This window comes from Lepus europaeus, chromosome 21, assembly GCF_033115175.1.
Source record: "Lepus europaeus isolate LE1 chromosome 21, mLepTim1.pri, whole genome shotgun sequence".
NCBI classification, from domain to species: domain Eukaryota; kingdom Metazoa; phylum Chordata; class Mammalia; order Lagomorpha; family Leporidae; genus Lepus; species Lepus europaeus.
This window is the reverse complement of record NC_084847.1, coordinates 55,792,809-55,814,470: the sequence shown is the minus strand read 5'-3', so window position 1 is coordinate 55,814,470 and position 21,662 is coordinate 55,792,809. Positions and strand designations below refer to the sequence as shown.

At 55.1% G+C, this 21,662-nt stretch overlaps 2 protein-coding genes across 5 annotated transcripts in view; one reads left to right on the top strand and one right to left on the bottom strand.

Annotated features, from left to right (window-relative positions):
• Positions 1-9: 9 nt before the first annotated feature.
• Positions 10-10,983, bottom strand: AIMP2 (aminoacyl tRNA synthetase complex interacting multifunctional protein 2). 2 transcript variants are annotated; one of them, XM_062180628.1, is made up of 4 exons: positions 10,712-10,983; positions 6,040-6,246; positions 2,092-2,323; positions 10-481 (listed from the first exon to the last, which is right to left on the bottom strand). In XM_062180628.1, exons 1-4 carry the CDS (start codon positions 10,853-10,855, stop codon positions 96-98), a joined length of 969 nt encoding a protein of 322 aa, XP_062036612.1. In that variant the 5' UTR covers positions 10,856-10,983; the 3' UTR covers positions 10-95. The 2 variants fall into 2 exon arrangements, with proteins under 2 accessions (XP_062036612.1, XP_062036613.1); XM_062180629.1 differs by having other exon boundaries at positions 10,841-10,982.
• A 203-nt stretch (positions 10,984-11,186) lies between these two features.
• Positions 11,187-21,662, top strand: part of PMS2 (PMS1 homolog 2, mismatch repair system component) — a 30,837-nt gene continuing 20,361 nt past the window's right edge. The window contains exons 1-9 of one of the 3 annotated variants that reach the window (XM_062180848.1): positions 11,206-11,233; positions 11,990-12,130; positions 12,639-12,778; positions 13,999-14,085; positions 14,255-14,357; positions 15,065-15,248; positions 19,793-19,960; positions 20,310-20,407; positions 21,555-21,654. In XM_062180848.1, coding sequence (XP_062036832.1) covers positions 11,211-11,233; positions 11,990-12,130; positions 12,639-12,778; positions 13,999-14,085; positions 14,255-14,357; positions 15,065-15,248; positions 19,793-19,960; positions 20,310-20,407; positions 21,555-21,654 — 1,044 coding nt within the window. In that variant the 5' untranslated portion in view covers positions 11,206-11,210. Of the gene's footprint in view, positions 11,234-11,989; positions 12,131-12,638; positions 12,779-13,998; positions 14,086-14,254; positions 14,358-15,064; positions 15,249-19,792; positions 19,961-20,309; positions 20,408-21,554; positions 21,655-21,662 lie in introns of those variants that run through there. The other 2 variants (XM_062180851.1, XM_062180849.1) reach the window with 2 other exon arrangements.

Here is a 21,662-nt window from a genome sequence, read left to right as displayed (position 1 = left end):
AACAGCAGGTTCTCGTTCAGCTCCCTTTATTGGTAACAGGCGTGAAACACCACCCTTCTAGAAGGTAAACCACCGCTGAAACGGGCCACGGAGGTTCACTTGAGGAGCCCGAGGGCCGTGCTGAAAGGGGCCAGGTTGTCACAGGAGCTCATCCATCTCTGCACGCTGGCCGGCGCCGCGCTGCAGCCTCCGCTCTGCCGGAGCACGGCCCACAGCACCACGTCCGCCACGCTGAGTTCGCTCCCCACGAGCCACGGGCTCTTCCCCAGAGCAGAGTTCATGGCCCGGAACACAGCCGCCTTCTCCTTACTGCTTCCCTCTTTGAGCTGGAAAGTGGCGATGTCCACCCAGCTGTCTATGAGGGTTAGGTTGACAGCATCGTGCTTCTGGCCAAACAGGGAGAACAGGAAGCGTGCGATGTTCCCTTCTCCTTCAATGGGGCACATTGTCTGGACGCTGAACTTCATCTGAGTCTTCGGCACTGGAAAGGAAGACACACACATGCAGTGCCGCCAGCCAGACCGGCAGCCCGGGGAAGGACCTGCCCGGCGGGGGCAGGGGAAGTCACTAATACGTGAACTGGTGACAAGGCAAAGTATTTTGGGAGGGTGTCACACTTTTCATCTGTCTCCCCAAACATTTAAGAGGTTTTAAATATTAACTGTTAGCCAAAAAAGTAACCCAAGCAGCCCCTTCTGGCACCTGATGCTATTTTCAAGCCATAGAGGACCTCGGTGGACACCTGCCCCGACCCCTGTTGCTGCAGGAGCTGGGGCGGTGCACTGGAGACCAGAAGTCCCACCTCCCAGGCTGGGGACTCCGCCCTAGTGACTGCTCTCCTTACATGGCACCGTGGGCAGGAAGCTATCACTGGATGGACATTAGCTCACTGCCCAGGAGAGGCCTGCGCCAGTGGGAGAACGAGTGAGTAAAATCCCATCACCCTTCGAAGGCCCTATGAAAGGTAACCTCAGCGTCCCTGGCGTGTAGGTTTTAGAATGTGAGGCCGCGTGCCTGGGGCAGCCGCTGCACCCCTGCTCTGCCAGCGTGGACAGGACTTCGTCGTGCCAAAGCAGAACCCCCCAGAACTGTACCCAAACCACCACGCATGTCTTGTCATGGACACACAAGGGTTCTTCAGAAAGCTCATGGAGAAAAACAGTTAGGTGAGTCAGCAGTGCACGTTTGGCACAGTGGCTCAAGTTGCCACGGGGGATGCCTGTGTCCCTGGTTGGAGTCCTGGCTACTCTGCTTCCAATCCAGCTTCCTGCTGGTGTGCACTGTGGGATTCAGCAGGTGATGGCTCACAGAGTTAAGTTCCTGCCACCCACGTGCGAGCTCCTGGCTTCCACCCGGCCAGCTGTTCTCATCTGGGGGAGTGAACCAGCAGCAGGTGGAGGATCCCTGTCTGCCCTTCAAATCAAGTGAAAAAAGTAAAATAATTAATGTTAACCTTGGTGCAAAGAAGCTTTGATATGCATGCATTTTTAAAATTTTTTAAAAGATTTATTTATTTTTTTGACAAAGTGGACTGTGAGAGAGTTAGAGACAGAGAGAAAGGTCTTCCTTTGCCATTGGTTCATCCCCCAATGGCTGCTGTGGCCGGCGCACCGCGCTGATCTGAAGCCAGGAGCCAGGTGCTTCTCCTGGTCTCCCATGGGGTGCAGGGCCCAAGCACTTGGGCCATCCTCCACTGCACTCCCAGGCCACAGCAGAGAGCTGGACTGGAAGAGGAGCAACCAGGACAGAATCCGGCGCCCCGACCGGGACTAGAACCTGGTGTGCCGGCGCTGCAAGGCGGAGGATTAGCCTAGTGAGCCACAGTGCCGGCCAAAAAGATTTATTTATTTGAAAGTCAGGATGACAGGTCTCCCATCTGCCGACTTCATTCCCTTAACGGCCACAACTGGGCCTGGGCCAGGCTGATGCCAGGAGCCAGGAACTCCTTCTGGGTCTGCCACGTGGGTGGCAGGAATTCCAGTACTTGCATGGAGCAGCTGGAACTTGAGCCGCGGCCCCTCGTGCACAGGTGGTCCAGGGTGCCGTGAACTTCGGCGAGCCTGCAGGTGCTGCCCGGTCCTCCCCACTTACCATTCTTCCAGATCAAAGTGAAGCCCAGCTGGTGTTCATGGCGGGGCTGCTTTCTGGTCTGTTCTCCAAAGCACTTGAGAAGGTTTTCAGGCACGTTTTTGACTGAAGAGTGCGTGTGCACGGTGGACAGGACCTTGTAGTGGTCACAGAGCAGCCTGTGCAGCACCAGCAGGGAGAGGGGCGGCGAGGCCGGGTTTGCATTGATCACGATGTCTTTCAGCGCCCCGTAGTCCTGGGAAAGATGAGTGTGGCAGGTAACCGACCAGGAGCCGCAGCAGGGAACCTGACCAAGTGCTCAGCTCTGGGAGAGACCAGTGCGGCAGGCAACGGACCAGGTGTGGTCTAAGAGCCCCAGCAGGGACCTGACCAAGTGCTGGACTCTGGGAGAGACCAGTGCAGCAGGTAATGGACCAGGTGCCGTCTAAGAGCCCCAACAGGAGATCTGACAGTGCTCAGCTCTAGGAGAGACCAGTGCGGCAGGTAACAGACCAGGTGTGGTCTAAGAGCCCCAGCAGGGACCTGACTGCTCGACTCTGGGAGAGACCAGTGCAGCAGGTAACCGACCAGGTGTGGTCTAAGAGCCCCAACAGGAGATCTGACTGCTCAGCTCTAGGAGAGACCAGTGCGGCAGGTAACGGACCAGGTGCCGTCTAAGAGCCCCAACAGGAGATCTGACTGCTCAGCTCTAGGAGAGACCAGTGCGGCAGGTAACAGACCAGGTGTGGTCTAAGAGCCCCAGCAGGGGACCTGACAGTGCTCGACTCTGGGAGAGACCATCGTGGCAGGTAATGGACCAGGTGTGGTCTAAGAGCCCCAGCAGGGACCTGACCAAGTGCTGGACTCTGGGAGAGACCAGTGCGGCAGGTAACAGACCAGGTGTGGTCTAAGAGCCCCAGCAGGGGACCTGACCAAGTGCTCAGCTCTGGGAGAGACCAGTGCGGCAGGCAACGGACCAGGTGTGGTCTAAGAGCCCCAACAAGAGATCTGACTGCTCAGCTCTAGGAGAGACCAGTGCGGCAGGTAACGGACCAGGTGCCGTCTAAGAGCCCCAACAGGGGACCTGACCAAGTGCTCAGCTCTGGGAGAGACCAGTGCGGCAGGCAACGGACCAGGTGTGGTCTAAGAGCCCCAGCAAGAGATCTGACTGCTCAGCTCTGGGAGAGACCAGTGCGGCAGGTAACGGACCAGGTGCCGTCTAAGAGCCCCAACAGGAGATCTGACTGCTCAGCTCTAGGAGAGACCAGTGCGGCAGGTAACGGACCAGGTGCCGTCTAAGAGCCCCAACAGGAGATCTGACTGCTTAGCTCTAGGAGAGACCAGTGCGGCAGGTAACAGACCAGGTGTGGTCTAAGAGCCCCAGCAGGGGACCTGACCAAGTGCTCGACTCTGGGAGAGACCAGTGCAGCAGGCAACGGACCAGGTGTGGTCTAAGAGCCCCAACAAGAGATCTGACTGCTCAGCTCTAGGAGAGACCAGTGCGGCAGGTAACGGACCAGGTGCCGTCTAAGAGCCCCAACAGGAGATCTGACTGCTCAGCTCTAGGAGAGACCAGTGCGGCAGGTAACAGACCAGGTGTGGTCTAAGAGCCCCAGCAGGGGACCTGACCAAGTGCTCAGCTCTGGGAGAGACCAGTGCGGCAGGCAACGGACCAGGTGTGGTCTAAGAGCCCCAACAAGAGATCTGACTGCTCAGCTCTAGGAGAGACCAGTGCGGCAGGTAACGGACCAGGTGCCGTCTAAGAGCCCCAACAGGAGATCTGACTGCTCAGCTCTAGGAGAGACCAGTGCGGCAGGTAACAGACCAGGTGTGGTCTAAGAGCCCCAGCAGGGGACCTGACCAAGTGCTCAGCTCTGGGAGAGACCAGTGCGGCAGGCAACGGACCAGGTGTGGTCTAAGAGCCCCAACAAGAGATCTGACTGCTCAGCTCTGGGAGAGACCAGTGCGGCAGGCAACGGACCAGGTGTGGTCTAAGAGCCCCAACAGGAGATCTGACAGTGCTCAGCTCTGGGAGAGACCAGTGCGGCAGGCAACGGACCAGGTGTGGTCTAAGAGCCCCAACAGGAGATCTGACAGTGCTCAGCTCTGGGAGAGACCAGTGCGGCAGGTAACAGACCAGGTGTGGTCTAAGAGCCCCAACAGGAGATCTGACAGTGCTCAGCTCTGGGAGAGACCAGTGCGGCAGGCAACGGACCAGGTGTGGTCTAAGAGCCCCAACAAGAGATCTGACTGCTCAGCTCTAGGAGAGACCAGTGCGGCAGGTAACGGACCAGGTGTGGTCTAAGAGCCCCAACAAGAGATCTGACTGCTCAGCTCTAGGAGAGACTAGTGCGGCAGGTAACGGACCAGGTGTGGTCTAAGAGCCCCAGCAGGGACCTGACCAAGTGCTGGACTCTGGGAGAGACCAGTGCGGCAGGTAACGGACCAGGTGTGGTCTAAGAGCCCCAGCAGGGACCTGACCAAGTGCTGGACTCTGGGAGAGACCATCGTGGCAGGTAACGGACCAGGTGAGGCCTGAGTGCTTGGCTCTGAGGAAGGCACTAACCCGATCCCCACCTCAGAGCTGAGCCCACTGGATCCCAGGGAGGTGAGAACTGAGCTCCCTAAGTACAGCTGGGAGAGGAGCCGGACAGCCCCACCCCCTCAGCCCCTCACCACCGGCACCCCACAGATTGACAGCCTCACGGCCAAATTACTCATAAAGGAGGACTGACCCTGTAATCTGTCCCCTCTACCTCTGAGGCAAAGCAAAGTTGAGGAGGAAATCACACGTGGGGTACTCCAGCCAGCTACTGGCATCATGGGTGACCACCTGACCAGCCGCGGCTCCCACGCCACCTTGTGCCCGCGCAGATGCTGAAGTGCCGAGCCCCGGGAAGGGGACTCCGGCTGCACAAAGCCGGCTGAGGAGACCCGGGAGGTTCTAAGACGTGAGGTGTCGTCCCTTGTGCCCAAACTTAAAGGCCCTTTCAATGAGACTCTCTCTTCTTTCCCTGCACTATCAAGGAATGCAGCTCACGCACACAATCAAGGCTGGCGCGCTTGGCTTTCCGTCCACACTGGCCACTCCTGGCCACTTCCTTCTACCAGTCTGTGCCCAGAGCTCCACAGCGCCCCAGAGCGCACTGCGTTATCTGGGGATCAAAACTCACCCCGAGCACCGCGGGACCCAAGAGGCCTTCCCAGCACCCTTAGCGCTGTGCGTGTTGGACTCACCCACTCCATTCCAGCTCCCTGGGTGCCCGGGCAGGGCTCCAGCGAGCAGCTGACGGAATACACCGACGCAGAGGTACTGAGGTCGCCAGAACGGAGCCCTGGGTCAGAGACGTCCCACACTGCTCCCACTTACGTAGACCCCTCTGATGGCCAACTCCCGAGGAGCGACCAGGGCGGGTTCCAGGGGTCAACCCTCTGTATCGGTACACAGACAGCGCTTTGTAACACATTCTTTCCTTGTCTATCAGACTGCTGCCCAAGTTGGCTCAACCAGTGAGCTACTGTCATAAAGGCTGGCTGACGCAACCGGCTTTTACTATAACGGATTCCAGCAGAAGTCTGAAATAGGAGACTGGCTGGCTTTCAGCAGTGCGCTTCCAAAGGAAAGGCACTGGGGTTTGTGTGCCTGGCCGGCCAAGGCCGTGGGAGCCAGGCGACTGGAAGAGGCGGAGCTGCCAGGGAGAAGGTGGCTTGTAGGCCGACTCCTTCCCCTGCTCACGGAGGTGGGATGGGGTGGGATCCTCCCTCTCTAGTCCGTGTGGTCGGAGAAGTCAAGGAGGGGTTGTAGAGTGTGCTAGGGCTTCACCCACCTCGGGAACCTGCTGTGTGCACGGCAGTCACGTGCTCCCTGCTCCCTCCAGGCACTAGAAAACCGCGGCTTTCATCATGGGTGTTCTGGGCACGGGTGACCACCCAGCACACACGGATGCTCCCCGGCTTCCCAAGGGCACTGACCTTTCCCAGCACCGAGTTCAGGTCCAGTGTGGTGGCCGTCAGAGCCGTGGGCTCGTCGGCCTGGATGATGTTGGTCACGTCCAGGTCGGCGTCCGGTGTCTGGATGAGCTTGGAGAGGCCATCGACCGCGGCTTTCAGCTCGTACAAACGCTGTAAGATATCGTCCTGGCGCGACTCCAGAGCTCGCAGGGAAGGGTCAGACTCCTCCTGCAAACGAGACAGGCTCCAGCCTTAAGAGAGAGGAGTCAGCGCATTGTCCAGGGCGCAGCAGGTCCCTGCGGGCTGACCCGCGCGTGCTGTAGAGCAGGTGGAGAACACGACAGCCGCCCCGGAACTGAGACGGCTGCCAGAGGGAGAGATGGCTGTTCCGCATTCGCAGAGAGCACACGCAGCTGGCGGCGTGGTGGTGGGAGTGCTGGGAGGGCTCAGTGACCCCCACACACAGCGGGAAGCAAGTTCATGGGCCAGGTCATCTCCCAGGCAGCACTGGTGCTCACCCCAGAGCCTAGGACTTCCCGACTGCATAGACGCCTGATCTCATGAGCAGGGACCACGGGCATCCCCCGCTCCCCGAGGCTGTGAGCGCCCAGGCCCGCCGCCCGGTGCAGCCTCTGAGGCGCAGTGAGAGCCCGCAGTGCTTGCTCAGGAGCCGCCTCCAGCTCCACACTCTCAAACGCAGGAACGAGCAGGCTGGTGCCATGGAGCAGTGGGTTAAGCCGCTGCCTGCAGCGCCGGCATCCCGTACGGGCACCGGCTGGGGTCCTGGCTGCTCTACTGATTCGGCTCCCTGCTCATGCACCTGGGAAAGCAGCGGAAGTTGGCCCAAGTCCTTGGGCCCTGCACCCATGTGGGACACTTGGATGAAGCTCCTGGATGCTGGCTTCAGCCTGGCCTCCCAATAAAATCAAACTACAACCTACTTCTGGATTCACGTGCTCACAAGAGTCAGTATGGTTTAAGTTAAGGAACAAACACTTTAAAAGAACAAATTAAGCACGAGGAAAAAAAGCCCAAGACCAGACAGAAAAGTCCCAAGTGTAGGGGCCGGCTCTGTGGCGTAGTGAATAGAGCTGCCTCCTGCAGTGCCGGCATCCCCTACGGGCACAGGTTTGAGTCCCGGCTGCCCCACTTCCGATCCAGCTCTCTGCTATGGTCTGGGAAAGCAAAAGATGGCCCGAGTCCTTGGGCCCCTGTACCCATGTGGGAGATCTGGAAGAAGCTCCCGGTTTCGGATCGGTGCAGCTGTGGCTGTTGTTTCCAATTTGGGGGGGGGGGGGGGGGGTTGAACGAGCGGATGGAAGAGCTCTCCCTCTCTGTTTAACTCTTTCAAATCTTTTTAGGGCCCAGCACCGTGGCTCACTTGGTTAATCCTCCGCCTGCGGCGCCAGCATCCCATATGGGCACCGGATTCTGTCCTGGTTGCTCCTCTTCTGGTCCAGTGCTCTGCTGTGGCCCGGGAGGGCACTGGAGCATGGCCTGGGTGCTTGCTCCCTCATGGGAGACCAAGAAGAGGCACCTGGCTCCTGGCTTCGGATTGGCACAGCACGCCAGCTGTGGCGGCCATTTGGGGGGTGAACCAATGGAAGGAAGACCTCTCTGTCTCTCCTTCTCTCTCCCTCTAACTCTACCTGTCAAATAAATAAATAAATCTTTTTTAAAAAAAAGTTTGGTGTGGCAGTGACCCTGAGTTTATTGCAGAGGTACTCATGATACGGCAGGGTGCCGGCACACCTGCTCCTGCCTGTGCGTGGGTGAGTCTGGTATTCCCAGACCTGGCCCCTCCTGAGGCACTCGGGACACCTCCACTGCCCCCGCCCAGGGCTGGACCATTTCCCCCTGGCCTCTTTCCTAGCTGGTCACCTCACACCCTCTCCAGTCCACTTGAATCTATCTTTTCAGACGCCAGCCGGAGACATTTAAAAACAAACAAAAACCCAAACCAACTCGGACCTTGCCAGCACCCCCCCTTCTAACTGCCTAGACTTTTGGGTAAAAAGTGAAATCTGGGGGTGGCAATAGTGGAGCAGCAGGTTGAGCCACAGCTTGGGACGCTGTATCCTGGACTGGGGTGCCTGGTTCAAGTCCTGGTTACTTCTCGTCTCATCCAGCTTCCTGCTAACGTGCCTGGAAGCCAGCAGGTCACGGCTCTAGTACTTGAGTCCCTGCTGCCGCCCATGTGGGAGACCCAGTTGGAGGTCCTGGCTCCTGGCTCCTGGCCCAGCCCTGGCAGTCGTAGGCGTTTGGGGAGTGAACCAGCAGAGGGAAGATCTTTTTTTCTCTCTTTTCCTCACTCTGCCTTTCAAATAAGTAAATTAAAAAATTTTTTTTAAATGTTAAACCTTGGGCTGGCATCGTGACACAGTGGGTTAGGCCAGTGCCTGCGATGCCAGTATCCCATATGGGTACCAGTTCCAGTTCCAGCTGCTCCACTTCTGATCCATCTCTCTACTAATGTGCCTGGGAAAGCAGCAGAAAATGGCCCAAAAAGTGCTTGGGTCCTTGCATCCGTTTGGAGACCTGGATAAAGTTCCTGGCTTCGACCTGGTCCAGTCCAGCCACTGCAGCCATCTGGAAGTGAACCAGCAGATGGAAGATTCTCTAACTGGGTGGAATGAAGGAGAGTTCGGGACTCCCAGTAAGTGACTGGCACTGCCTGGAAGTCCACATGTGTACATCCTTGTGTTCAGAGTTACACACAGAGAGGAGAGAGAGAGAGAGGTCTTCCATCTGCTGGTTCACTCGCCAACTGGCTGCAACGGCCGGAGCTGTGTCGATCTGAAGCCAGGAGTTTCTTCCAGGTCTCCCACGTGGGTGCAGGGGCCCAAGGACTTGGGCCATCTTCTTTTTTTCTAAGATTTTATTTACTTATTTGAGAGGTAGAGTTACAGCCAGAAGGAGAGACAGAGAGAAAGGTCTTCCCTCCGTTGGTTCACTCCTCAAATGGCCGCAACGGCTGGCACTGCGCCGATCTGAAGCCAGGAGCCAGGTGCTTCTTTCCGGTCTCTCACATGGGTGCAGGGGCCCAAACACTTGGGCCATCTTCTACTGCTTTCCCAGGCCACAGCAGAGAGCTGGATTGGAAGAGGAGTAGCTAGGACTAGAACCAGTGCCCATATGGGATGCCGGCACTACAGGCAGCAGCTTTACCTGCTATGCCACAGTGCTGGCCCCAAGGTTTATTTATTTTTAAAGATTTATTTGAAAGGCAGAGAAAAAGGTCTTCTGTCTGCTGGTTCACTCCCCAAATGGTCACAACAGCTGGAGCTGGGCTGATCCAAAGCCAGGAGACCTCCCACTTGGATGCAGGGGCCTGAGGACTTGAGCCATCTTCTGCTGCTCTCCCAGGCACGTTAGCAGGGAGATGGATCGGAAGGGGAGCAGCCGGGACTCCACCAGCACCCATATGGGATGCTGGCACCGCAGGTGGTGGCTTTACCTGCTACACCACAGCTCCGGCCCCTGAAGATTTATTTATCAATCTAAACGGCAGAGTGACAGAGAAAGGGAGAGAGAGAGAGAGAGAGAGCGTCCGTCTGTTGGTTCACTCCCCAAAGCCCCCAGGAGCCGGGACAGGGCCAGGCTGAAGCCAGGAGCATTAACAGGAAGCTGACCAGAAGCGCAGTGTACCTGGGACCGACCCTGGCCCCGAGGGACGGGCCTGCCCCGGCTCCTGCCCTCGCTGTGCGCGTGTCTGCAAACAGCTCAGGCTTTCGATGCCCTGGCCTGTCTTGGGCTGCCTGATTTCTCCTTTGTCCACGTGGTGGTCACTCGCTGGAGGAGGGAGGCCGTGTGTCTTCCCAGACAAGTTCACAGGTCAAAGCCCAGAGTTAAAACAAAAGCTTGGCCTTGAATGGGCTGTGCTGCTTTAGGTTCCGTGGGGCCGTGCCGTGTCCACCCGTGTCCACGGCGGTCGGCCAGCAGCCCCGGGAGCCGCTGAACCACATCTGCTGTTTCTCCTCGCTCTGTGCCCAGACGGCCACTACCGACCAACCGCACCGTCTCCCCCCACACCCCAGGCAGAAAGCCCGGAATACCAAGTGAAAGATGACACGGCGCGGGGGACACAGGCCACCCCAAGCCGTCTGGTCCCTTGTCCACCCTCGGGACGGGCTGACCGACGTCCTGCGGGGGCCCCGGGGCACCTAGCTGCAGCCCACAATCCAGAAGCCTGCAAGGTGCACGCCGAGGCGACATCAGACGCCCCAGCTTCGCCGAGGGTGCAGACCTGAGCGATTCCGACACGCGTGCACCCCGAACCCGCATAACCACCGCGGAAAACGAACTGACCCAGCACCGAGCGGGGCCAGCGGCACCCCGCAGCCTGAGCACGTGGACCCCGCAGCCTGCCCCCGGGTCCCCGAGCCGCAGCAGCAGAGGGAGCGGGCCACCGCCAACCTGGCCAGCAGGGCGACTGCCCACGGCCGCGGGTGGGGGACACTGGGCTCCAACCCAAGCCCTCGACTCGGGGTGCACACTGGGTTGCCGAGACAGAGCCCCAGGGCACAGCTAAGGCATGGACGGAGCTCTGGCAGCCCTGGAGGTCAGCGTGGGGACCCCAGGCCTCGGTGGCCGCGGCGCCTGCGCGTGGGCGGGGTGGGGGATGGGCACTGCCCGGCCGCGGCGCCTGCGCACTGCGCGTGCCCCCCCACCCTCCGCTCCGGCACACTCCTACCTGCACGTGGCCCACGTCCGGCGCGGGGCCGCCGCCGCCGCCGGTCCTGCCGTGCACGTTAGGGAGCCGGTACATGCAGGTGGGCAGCTCCACGCGGAGAGGTGCGCCGCCCCCGTGGTAGGGCTTTACCTGGTACATCGGCATCGCGGGAACCAAAAGGAGGGAAGGAAGGCGGCAGGGGAGGAACACGATCGCTCCGGCACCCAGTCCGAGGCCGCGACACACTGCGGCCACCGCCCAGCTGACCCCGTAGCCGGCGTTCGAGGGAAAGAAAAAAAAAAAAAAAGCAGTCTGCGCCCTCTAATTGGCCTGGGTTGTGGTGACGTCACGCACCCGACCTTTGAGTTAGCCAATCCACGAGGAAGGGATGTGGGAAGCGGTCGCTGCCCCGCCCGGAAGGGGCGGGACTCAGTGTCAAGCGCAGCCAATGGGCGGCCGGGACGCGGGGTTCCCTGGGGGCCTTGCGGGACGGACGCTTGCGCAGTCGCCTTCCGCGGTCATGGAGCCGGCCGGAGGCTCCGGGTGAGTGAGGGCTGCGCTCTCCGCCTCGCGGCCGCCTCCTGTGTGGACCGCGGCGTTCCGGCGCCCGGGGGAGGAGGGGGCAGTGGCTGAGGCGCGGCCGCGGCGCTGCTTTTGTTTTTGTTTTTTGGCGCTTGTCTGTTTCGCGTGCGGTTTCTGGCTGGTCAGCCGCAGCCACGCCAGGGGTCGTGAGGCGCCGCATCCGGCGTCTGACCGGTCCGTCCGTCTCCCCGCGCCTCACACCCTGGCAGCTCCTCCTCCCCGAGGCGCTCGCCCCCGCGGGCCCGGGGCCAGAGGCGGGGTCAGGATGGAGAGTCGGGAGGCTGGGGGCCGCCGTGCGCTAGGTGCCGGGCACCCACCCGGAGGTGTCTCCCCGTGGGATCCAGGCCGCTTGCGGGCCAAGCTGGGCACTAGCCATTCCTGAAGGCAGGAGCTGGAGCAATGCGGGCCGTGCAGGGGCCTGCGCAGCTCCTGGGGTCTCTCTGGGTGGGTGGGCCAAGGCGGCAGGCGGGTCGGGGCCCGCCGAGGCTGCTACTGCGTGCTGGTCAGCGTTTGTTTATTTTTCAGGATTTTTTTTTTTTTTTTTAATTTGAAAAGCAGAGGCAGAGAGAGAGATCTTCCATCTGCTGGTTCACTCCCCAAATGGCTGCAACAGCCGGAGCTGAGCTGATCCGAAGCCAGGAGCCAGGAGCTGGTTCTGGGTCTCCCATGCGGGTGCAGGGGCCCAAGGACTTGGGTCATTTTTTACTGCTTTCCCAGGCCACAGCAGAGAGCTGGATCGGAAGTGGAGCAGCTGGGACTCGAACTGGCGCCCATATGGGATGCCAGCATTGCAGGCGGCGGCTTTACCCACAGCACCGGCCCCTGGTCAGCCTTCAAGCAGAAAGATGATTTGGCCGGGTCTGTGATATTAGCAATACCTGGTGGCAGCGGGGAAGCTGGGTGGGCGTGGGGGGTGAATGGAGGTTAAGCTGGGGCCTCCGGGGACCGCTGCTGTGCCAGGGGGCTTCCCGGTGAGTGGCACTAACAGGGCCTCGGCGGTTCGGGCGGTACGCGGTTTCTGGGACGGTTTTGGGGACGAGCGCTGTGTTCCCCACTCACACTCTTGTTTTTCCAACTCGGGAGTTGCTTCAGGAGAAGAGGATCTCAGGGATGCGGCACACAGCGTGCGGCTCTCCCACGTAGATTCACGCGTCGTGAAAGCTTGGATGTCTGCTGCATTGGCAGCGTCTGTTCAGAGGTGTTTTTTGACAGGTGTTGGTGAAGGATTATGTTATGAGTATGTAGTACGTGGGCACGTTCCCATAATAAACGGACAGGTTGGAACCCCTGTTAACAGACGAATCGTGTCCCGGGCCTGGCTGCGGGTGAAAACCTGTAACCGGGTGCTTGTGGCTGGTCTCTCCAGCACAGACCCTGCCAAGGCCATCAGGCCCATCGACCGGAAGTCAGTCCATCAGATTTGTTCCGGGCAGGTGGTCCTGAGTCTGAGCACTGCCGTGAAGGAGTTGGTGGAAAACAGCGTGGACGCCGGTGCCACGAACATCGGTAAGTTTCGGAGTTTTAAGCGCAAGAAATAGTTGATGCGATTTTATTCAAGAAATCTTTGTCACTGCAGTAGAACCATCCTTGGTGTACCAGTAAATTATTACTTTGAAGTTAGCAGCTGTTATGTGCCAGTGTCTTAGTAGTAATAGTAATAGTAGCAGTTCATTTGAAAAAAAGCATTTTTATTATTATTTCATTTTTTATTTGAAAGGCAGGGAGACACAGAGATCTTCAACTACTGGTTCACTCCCTACATGCCTGCAACAGCCAGGGCTGGGCCAGGCCAAAGCCAGGAGCCTGGAACTCCCTCTGGGGCCTCCCAAGTAGGTGGCGGGGACCCAGGCACTTGAGCCATCATTTGCTGCTCCCTAGGTGCACATCAGCAGGAAGCCAGGACTCCAGCTGGGTCCACGGACGTGGGGCGTGGGAGCCCCCAGCAGTTCACTTCTGTTGTGTTCTTACTGTGCCAAGGAGGTGTTGTGCCAGGGTTTGCATGTGGCCTCTCTCATTCCCTCTGCAGAGTAACTTTGTGAGATGGGAACTGTCATCTTCACTGTACAAATGAAATTAAGACACAAGGAATTTTTTTTTCCGAGGTTATCAATCTAGTAAGATAAGATTCGGGAAGCTGATGCTGTTAAAATTATTCCTTTCAGAAGACGAATTAAAAGCAAACTCTTTTTTATTTTTATTTTTATTTTTTGACAGGCAGAGTGGATAGTGAGAGAGAGAGAGACAGAGAGGAAGGTCTTCCTTTTTGCCGTTGGTTCACCCTCCAATGGCCGCTGCGGCCGGCGCATCGCACTGATCCAAAGCCAGCAGCCAGGTGCTTCTCCTGGTCTCCCATGCAGGTGCAGGGCCCAAGGACTTGGGCCATCCTCCACTGCCTTCCCGGGCCATAGCAGAGAGCTGGCCTGGAAGAGGGGCAACCGGGATAGAACCCGGCGCCCCAACTGGGACTAGAACCCGGTATGCTGGCGCCACAAGGCAGAGGATTAGCCTGTTAAGCCACGGCGCCGGCCAAAAACAAACTCTTTAATCTGGACTAACTAGAAAGCCAAAAAGTACTTTGAGAAAAGAGCTATGCACAGTGACAACAGGACGTGTAAAGAAAAGTACCGTTGTGGACTGTCGTTCACGTTGCACCTGACAAGTGTTGTTGGTATAGAAGCTTTCCTGCTTGGTCAACCTCTGAGAGGTAAACGTGTTGAACTTTTTAGACCTAAGACTGAAAGACTACGGGGTGGACCTCATTGAAGTTTCAGACAACGGATGTGGGGTGGAAGAAGGAAACTTCGAAGGCTTAAGTAAGTGAACCGTTTCTCACGCTAGCGGTTCCGGTCGTCCCTGGGCCGGGTGTCCCGGGATCTTGGACACAAGCGCCGTGTGTCAAAGCCGGTGCTCAGACGGGCGTTGCGTGCGCCCTTCGCCGTGCCGCTTGAGACGTCTGGGCTTTTCCTTTCCACTCTCTTGCAGCTCTGAAACACCACACTTCTAAGATTCAAGACTTTGCCGACCTAACCCAGGTTGCAACTTTCGGCTTTCGGGGGGAAGCTCTGAGCTCACTTTGTGCACTGAGGTGATGCAATGTTTTTATCCATTGACCCCTTATTAAAAATGCCTGGAAATTTACAAGTATGGTTAGAGTGATTATCATGTGTATTTTTTTTTGTCCAAATGCAACAACTTCCAGTTTTGAGTTCTGTTTTAAGTCTTAAAATGAGAGCAAAAATGAATGAAATGAGGTAAACAATATTGTAAACATAAATTATCACAAGAAAATGAATTATCACCCTTATTGAAGCAGCAGTTTCTCAGTTTTAAAGTAGCAGATAAGACATTACAGGGACTGTTGGCCTTGATTTATTTCCAATTTTTAGGAAAAGCTGAACCAGTGGACTTAATTATAGTACAGATGCTGAATTTTTGTACTGGTATGTTTGAGTTACAGTATCTTTTGGCTCACTTCTAAAAGTTTCGTTAGAACAATAGAAACAAAACCAAGATGTCTTTATTTTGCATAATTTAATTTTGAGGTCTTTTACTGCTTTACAGTTCGACCTAAAAAAGGAAACCAAAGTTTTTATCAAAGTGTGTACAGTGCCGTCTGCCTTTAAGTTTCCCCCTTAGGTTGTGCGATGTCTTCTCGCTCATTTGAACCCTCTTGATTGTGTCAGAGGCGCCCTCTGCTTTTTCAGAGAGCTGGGAGACGGGAGGATGGGGACTGGTGATTGGCGCTCAGTGCTTGGTCTAACTGAGCGCGCCGTGCCTGGCGTTCTCTCGCAGTGACGTGACCATCTCCACCTGCCACTCGTCTGCCAAGGTTGGCACCCGGCTGGTGTTTGATCACAGCGGGAAAATCCTCCAGAAAACGCCCTGCCCGCGACCCAGAGGGACCACGGTCAGCGTGCAGCAGTTGTTTTACCCGCTGCCTGTGCGCCATAAGGAGTTCCAGAGGAACATCAAAAAGGTGCGGTGAGCTCTCGTCCGGTTTTGGAGTGTTGATCACGTCGGGTGCGAGTGCGAGATTTCCCGAAGTCGCTTACTGTCGGTTGATTCCTTCCTTAAGTTTCTACAAAGCACTTCGCGGCTTCTCTTCAGAGGCTTAACCCTTTTCCTGAAAAGGATCATCACATGGTGTTTAGGCATTCTGCGTGGGAAGTGGATCCTGTCATAAGTAACAGTTTTAAATTTTGTCTTTTTTTAAAGAATTTTTGAAAAACATGTTTATCTGAGGGGCAGAAAGAGCTTCCGTCTCCCTCGTGGACGGCAGGGACGTTGCCCACTACCTCCCAGGGTATACACTAGCAGGAAGCTGGATCGGAAGAGGAGCAGCTGGGATTCAAACGGGCACCCATATGGGATGCTGGTGCTGCAGGCTGGGGCTTTAACTTGCTGTGTCACAGCACTGGCTCCTGTGTTTTTGTGTTTGTGTATGTTTCTCATACATGGACATTGACTTTTCAGAATCCAAGAAGTTACTTAAACATACACAGCTAAAAACTTTCTTTACATGTAAAGCAATTTATGTTAATTTTAACTATCAAAAATATAAAAATGGAGAAAATGTCTATTTTTACTTTTTATGGTAAAAAACTAGCCTCACAAAAACATAGGTATGAAGAGCTTGTAGTTGTCAGAGATGACTGTTATTAGCAGTTAATTTCGTGTGTTTGTAAGTATTGGGACATTTTTCAAGATAAACAAATCAGTGTAATGAAAGTGAATAGTGTTGTGTGTACAAATCATCTGTAGCTGGATGAGGTGGACAGTTGAAATTGTCTACACTAACCCCAGAGTTTGGTTTCTGTTCTTTTACTATCTTTTTATTTATTTATTTATTTATTTATTTTTATTTTTAAAGATATTTATTTGAAAAGCAGAGCTACAGAGAGAGAGAGAGAGGTCTTCCATCTACTGGTTCACTCCTCAAATGGCCGCAGTGGCCAAGGCTGGGCCAGGCCAGAGCCAGCAGCTTCTTGTGTTTCTCCCACATGGGTGCTAGGGCTCAAGGACATGGACCATCTTCCACTGCTCTCCCAGGCACCTCTGCAGGGACCTGCATTGTAAGCAGAGCAGCTGGGGCATGAGCTGGTGTCCATATGGGATGCCTGTGTTGTAGTGAGCGGCTTTACCCACTGCACCACACGCTGGCCCCATGTTTTATTTTTTATTTATTTTATTTTTTTGACAGGCAGAGTGGACAGTGAGAGAGAGACAGAGAGAAAGGTCTTCCTTTTGCCGTTGGTTCACCCTCCAATGGCCGCCGCGGTAGGCACGCTGTGGCCGGCGCACCGCGCTGATCTGATGGCAGGAGCCAGGTGCTTCTCCTGGTCTCCCATGGGGTGCAGGGCCCAAGGACTTGGGCCATCCTCCACTGCACTCCTGGGCCACAGCAGAGAGCTGGCCTGGAAGAGGGGCAACCGGGACAGAATCGGTGCCCCGACCGGGACTAGAACCCGGTGTGCCGGCGCCGCAAGGCGGAGGATTAGCCTAGTGGGCCACGGTGCCGGCCTGTTTTGTTTTGTTTTAAGATTTGTTAATTTGAAAGATGAATTACTGAGGGAGGTAGAGAGAGAGGGAGAAATCTTCCATCCACTGGTTCACTCCCCAAATGGCTGCAACAGCTGGAGCTGAGCCAGTGTGAAGCCAGGAGCTTCTGGATCTCCCACATGAGTGCAGGGGCCCAAGGACTTGGGCCATCCTCTGTTGCTTTCCCAGGCACATTAGCAGGAAGCTGGATCGGAAGTGGAGCAGCCAAGACACAAACAGGCGCCCATATGAGATACTGGCGCTGCAGGCTGAGGCTTTAACTCAGTGTACCATAGTGCCAGCCCTTACTTTCAGTGTGTAGGAAGGAACTTCAAAAAGTTAGTGGCAAAATGGCATTGGAAGATAAGTTTAAAATTAAAGGAATTGAGTGGCACAGTGGGTTAACACCCTGGCCTGAAGTGCCGGCATCCCATATGGACGCCAGTTCTAGTCCCGGCTGCTCCTCTTCTGATCCAGCTCTCTGCTGTGGCCTGGGAAAGCAATAGAAGATGGCCTAAGTCCTTGGGCCCCTGCACCCACGTGGGAGACCTGGAAGAAGCTCCTGGCTCCTGGCTTCAGATCAGCGCAGCCCCAGCCTTTGCGACCAATTGGGGAGTGAACCACCGGATGGAAGACCTCTCTCTCTCTGCCTCTCCTCTCTTTCTGTAACTCTGACTTTCAAATAAATAAGTAAATCTTTAAAAAAAGTAAAAGAATTAATTTTAATTATATGAAAAGCAGAGACAGACAGGGTTCATTTCCTGAAAGCCTGGAACGGTAAGGACCTGGGCCAGGCTGAAGCTAGGAGCCAAGAACTCAGTAATCCAGGTCTCCTCTGTGGGTGGCAGGGACCATCACCTGCTGCCTCCCATGGTCTGGATTAGCAGGAAGCTGGAACCAGGAACAGAGCCCTGCTTCAAAGCCGGGCACCCTGATAAGGGACAGGGTATCCTAACTCTATGCCAAATGCCTGTCCTTAGAAGTTTGTTTTGCTACAGATGGATTTTGAATTCAAATACATGTTTTTGTTTGTTTGTTTTTTTGAGATTTATTTATTTTTGTTTGAAAGGCAGAGTGTCAGAGATAGAAACACACACACACAGATCGATCGATTGATCGATCTGCTGTCTGCTGGCTCACTCCCAGAATGGTGACAACACCAGGGCTGGCCAGGCTAAGCAAGGAGCCAAGATCTCCATCCAGCTTTCCCAAGTGGGCGGCAGGTACTCAAATACTTGAGCCTCATCTGCTCCCTCTGACACATTAGCAGGAAGCTGGAATTGGGAATGGAACCGGGACTCAAACTCAGGTACTCTGACCTGGAAGACATGTGTCATAAGGAGTGGCTTAACCTGAATCTCAACACCCACTTCAGTTTCTTCATAAAACACATTTTCTGTGAACTTTTTGAAGACCCTGTTTCAAAATATTTGAAAAATATTTTGTATCATTTAAACATTTTGAAATATCCACATAATGTATTTCTGCAATTTTTATCTATGTTCAGATTTTTAAAGATAATAAAAATCATGTGTATGTTGTATAACTTCTTTGGAAGTACACCTTATTATTTATCACTCCACCATGATGTGGATTTGCCATCATTAAGTAGCTTCTTGTTGATTTTTTTTTTTTTTTTTTTTTTTTTTTTAAGATTTATCCAACCATTTGAAAGTCAGAGTTACAGAGAGAACAAGAGAGAGTGAGATCTTACATCTGCTGGTTCACCCCCCAAACAGCCAGGGGTGGGCCAGGCCAAAGCCAGGAGCCAGGAGCCTCTTCCAGGTCTCCCCTGTGGGTGTAGGGGCCAGAGGACCTGGACCATCTTCCACTGCTTTCCCAGGCACACTAGCAGGGAGCTGGATTGCAAACAGAGCAGCAAGAACTCAAGCTTGTGCCCAGATGGGATGCTGGCACTGCAGGCGGCAGTGCCTCATGAGCCACAGTGCCGGCCCCTATGTTTTGGACTTTTCACAGATAAAGCTGGTTTTCATGAGCATTGTTGTAGTACATCTTCCTATGCTTCTGCTTCTGCCAGTCTTTTTTTTTTTTAAGATTTATTTATTTGAAAGGCAGAGTTACACAGAGAGAGGAGAGGCAGAGAGAGATAAAGAGAGAAAGAGAGAGAAAGGAGGTCTTCCATCTGTTGGTTCACTCCGCATATGGCTGCAATGGCTGGAGCTGTGTGGATCTAAAGCCAGGAGTCAGGAGCTGCTTCTCCCACACGGGTGCAGGTGCCCAACGACTTGGGCCATCTTCCACTGCTTTCCCAGGCCACAGCAGAGAGCTGGATCGGAAGTGGAGCAGCCAGGACTTGAACCAGTATCCATGTGGGATGTCTACACTGCAGGCAGCAGCTTTACCCGCTATGCCACAGCACCAGCCACAGCCAGTCTTTTTTGAAAGATGCATTTCTAGGGGCAGAGTTACAAGAACAAAGGAATTTTTTTAAGACTTTATTTATTTGAAAGACAGAGTTACCGGGAGAGAAGGAGAGACAGAGATGGAGAGGGAGTGAGAGAGAGAGAGAGAGAAAGAGGGGTTTTCCATCCTCTGGTTCATTCCCCAAATGGCTGCAACAGCTAGATTGGGCAAGGCTGAAGCCAGGAGCTAGGGGCTTCTTCTGGATTTCCCACATGGGTTGGGGGCCCAAGCAGTTAGGCCATCCTCTGCTGCTTTCCCAGGCCACAGCAGAGAGCTGGATGAGAAGTGAAGGAGGTGGGTCTTGAACCAGCGCCTGTATGGGATACCAGCTTTGCAGGTCATGGCTTAACCCACCGCGCCACAATGTCAGCCCGTTTTTTTGCTTTGTACTGCAGTGGACGGTGCCAGGATCTGGCCCAGGAGATGCCTCTCCATAGATGGTCGTGTGGGTCCTGCTTCCTCTTGTGATGGGTACAGAACTGGATGTTGTAGCTTGAGCTGTGTAAGTCCTGTGAGATTAAAGTAACGTGGGAACTTATGCTTGTGTTTTCTAAACAGGAGTATGCCAAAATGGTCCAGGTCTTACATGCCTACTGTATCATTTCAACGGGCGTCCGTGTGAGTTGCACCAACCAGCTTGGACAAGGCAAGCGCCAGCCTGTGGTGTGCACAAGTGGGAGCGCCAGCATAAAGGAAAACATCGGATGTGTGTTTGGGCAGAAGCAGGTAGTGATGCCGGGCTCCTCAAAGGCATTTTCTTGCTCCATGATAATTGCAGATCCGTGGTCCTTACCGTTAGAATCCAGAGTGACGTCCTGAAGTGCCTGTCACAAAGAAACAGTGAGAGCTGAATGTTTGCAGTTCACCCTTCCAGAGAATGAACTGCTGCCTCCTGTACTCCTCCCTTAGCCTCTCCTGGGCAGTGCGTTGCGTGGAAATAAGCAAGAGTGCGGTGTGTCTCAGCCCTCCAGCGAGGAGATTCTCTGAGCTTATCCGCAGAAGCCCCGCCTGTCCTGGCCGAGGTCCGCCCGCCCTGTCTGTCTGGAACCTGACCGTGCGCTTTGTCCCCTCCCAGCTGCAGAGCCTCATCCCCTTCGTCCAGCTGCCCCCCAGCGACTCTGTCTGTGAAGAGTACGGTCTGAGCTGCTCGGAAGCGCTGTACAATCTCTTCTAGTAAGTTCCGTCGCTGCCAGGAAAACTGCACTCGAACAGTTATTCTGAGAGGATTTTCCCCCCAAAGATAGTGATTTTTAAGCCATGGGTTTTTTGTTTGTTTGTTTGTTTTTTTAATTTATTTATTTCAAAGGCAGAGTTATAGAGAAGCAGAGGCAGAGAGAGAGAGGTCTTCCCTCTGCAGGTTCACTCCCCAAATGGCTGCCACAGCCGGAGCTGGGCCAATCCGAAGCCAGGAACCAGGAGCCTCCCCTAGGTCTCCAATGTGGGTGCAGGGGCCCAAGGAAGTGGACCAGCTTCCACTGCTTTCCCAGGTGCATTGGCAGAGAGCTAGAGGAGAAGTGGAGCAGTCTACTCTCTCCGGTGCTCATATGGGATGCTGGCGCTGCAGATGGCGGCTTAACTTGCTGTACCGCAATGGTGGCCTGGCTAACTTTTACATTTTTGTTGTGAGTTGGGCCTTGGGGATCTGGTGAAGGCAGTCCAGCATTATTGTAGTGTAAGGAAAGCAGACCCCAACCATTGCAGCCGTCTGGGGAGGAGCCGCAGGTGGAAGACCTCTCCCTCTCTGTCTCTCCATCTTCCTGTGTGTAACTCTGCTTTTCAAATAAATGAATCTTTAAAAGAAGAAGGAGAAAAGCAGATGCTCCCTAGATGGGAAGATTCCTGCTGGGAAGTGCACACGTCCCTGGGTGCGTCTCCCCCAGGAGCAGCAGCGTACGGATGCCTCAGTGGACGGAGTTTGCCCACTGGGTGCAGACTGCAAAGGCAGAGGGACGTGGGCCGGACCCTGACTACCCATGGGAGGGTCTGGAGACAAGTCTGTGGGGACAGTCACAAAGCTGCTGAGATTGCTTGGAGCGAGACCCACTCCTCACGTGGAGGCCCAGGGCTTCACAGGGAAGGAGATGGGGGAGTAGAGGGAAGTGGGTTGTGAGCCCACTGCATCGCCTGGGCCGGTTTTGGAGACTGCGGGAGCTTTAGAATATTCCAGAGGCCTAGGCTGGGTTTCTCTGATGGGGCAGAGCACCAGGTGTACACAGGAGTGCCTGGACACGCCACCAAGGGGTCCTGTGTTTATTTCACTTAAGCATTTCTAGTCGTGTTCACTCTGGAGCCCTGCCCTCACTGAGTAAAATTTGAACAGTATTTCAGGTTTCATATCACAGTGCACCCATGGTGTTGGAAGGAGTTCAACCGACAGACAGTTTTTCTTCATCAATCGGCGGCCTTGTGACCCAGCAAAGGTATTTAC

What these genes read in the sequence shown, in the direction of transcription:
- AIMP2 (XM_062180628.1), bottom strand. Translation starts at nt 10,855, where the DNA reads ATGCCGATGTACCAGGTAAAGCCCTACCACGGGGGCGGCGCACCTCTC. An exon ending in TGAACTCGGTGCTGGGAAAG is followed by an intron (nt 2,324 to 6,039) that starts GTCAGTGCCCTT and finishes CATCTTTCCCAG; the next exon opens with GACTACGGGGCGCTGAAAGA. An exon ending in CACTTTGATCTGGAAGAATG is followed by an intron (nt 482 to 2,091) that starts GTAAGTGGGGAG and finishes CTTCCTTTCCAG; the next exon opens with TGCCGAAGACTCAGATGAAG.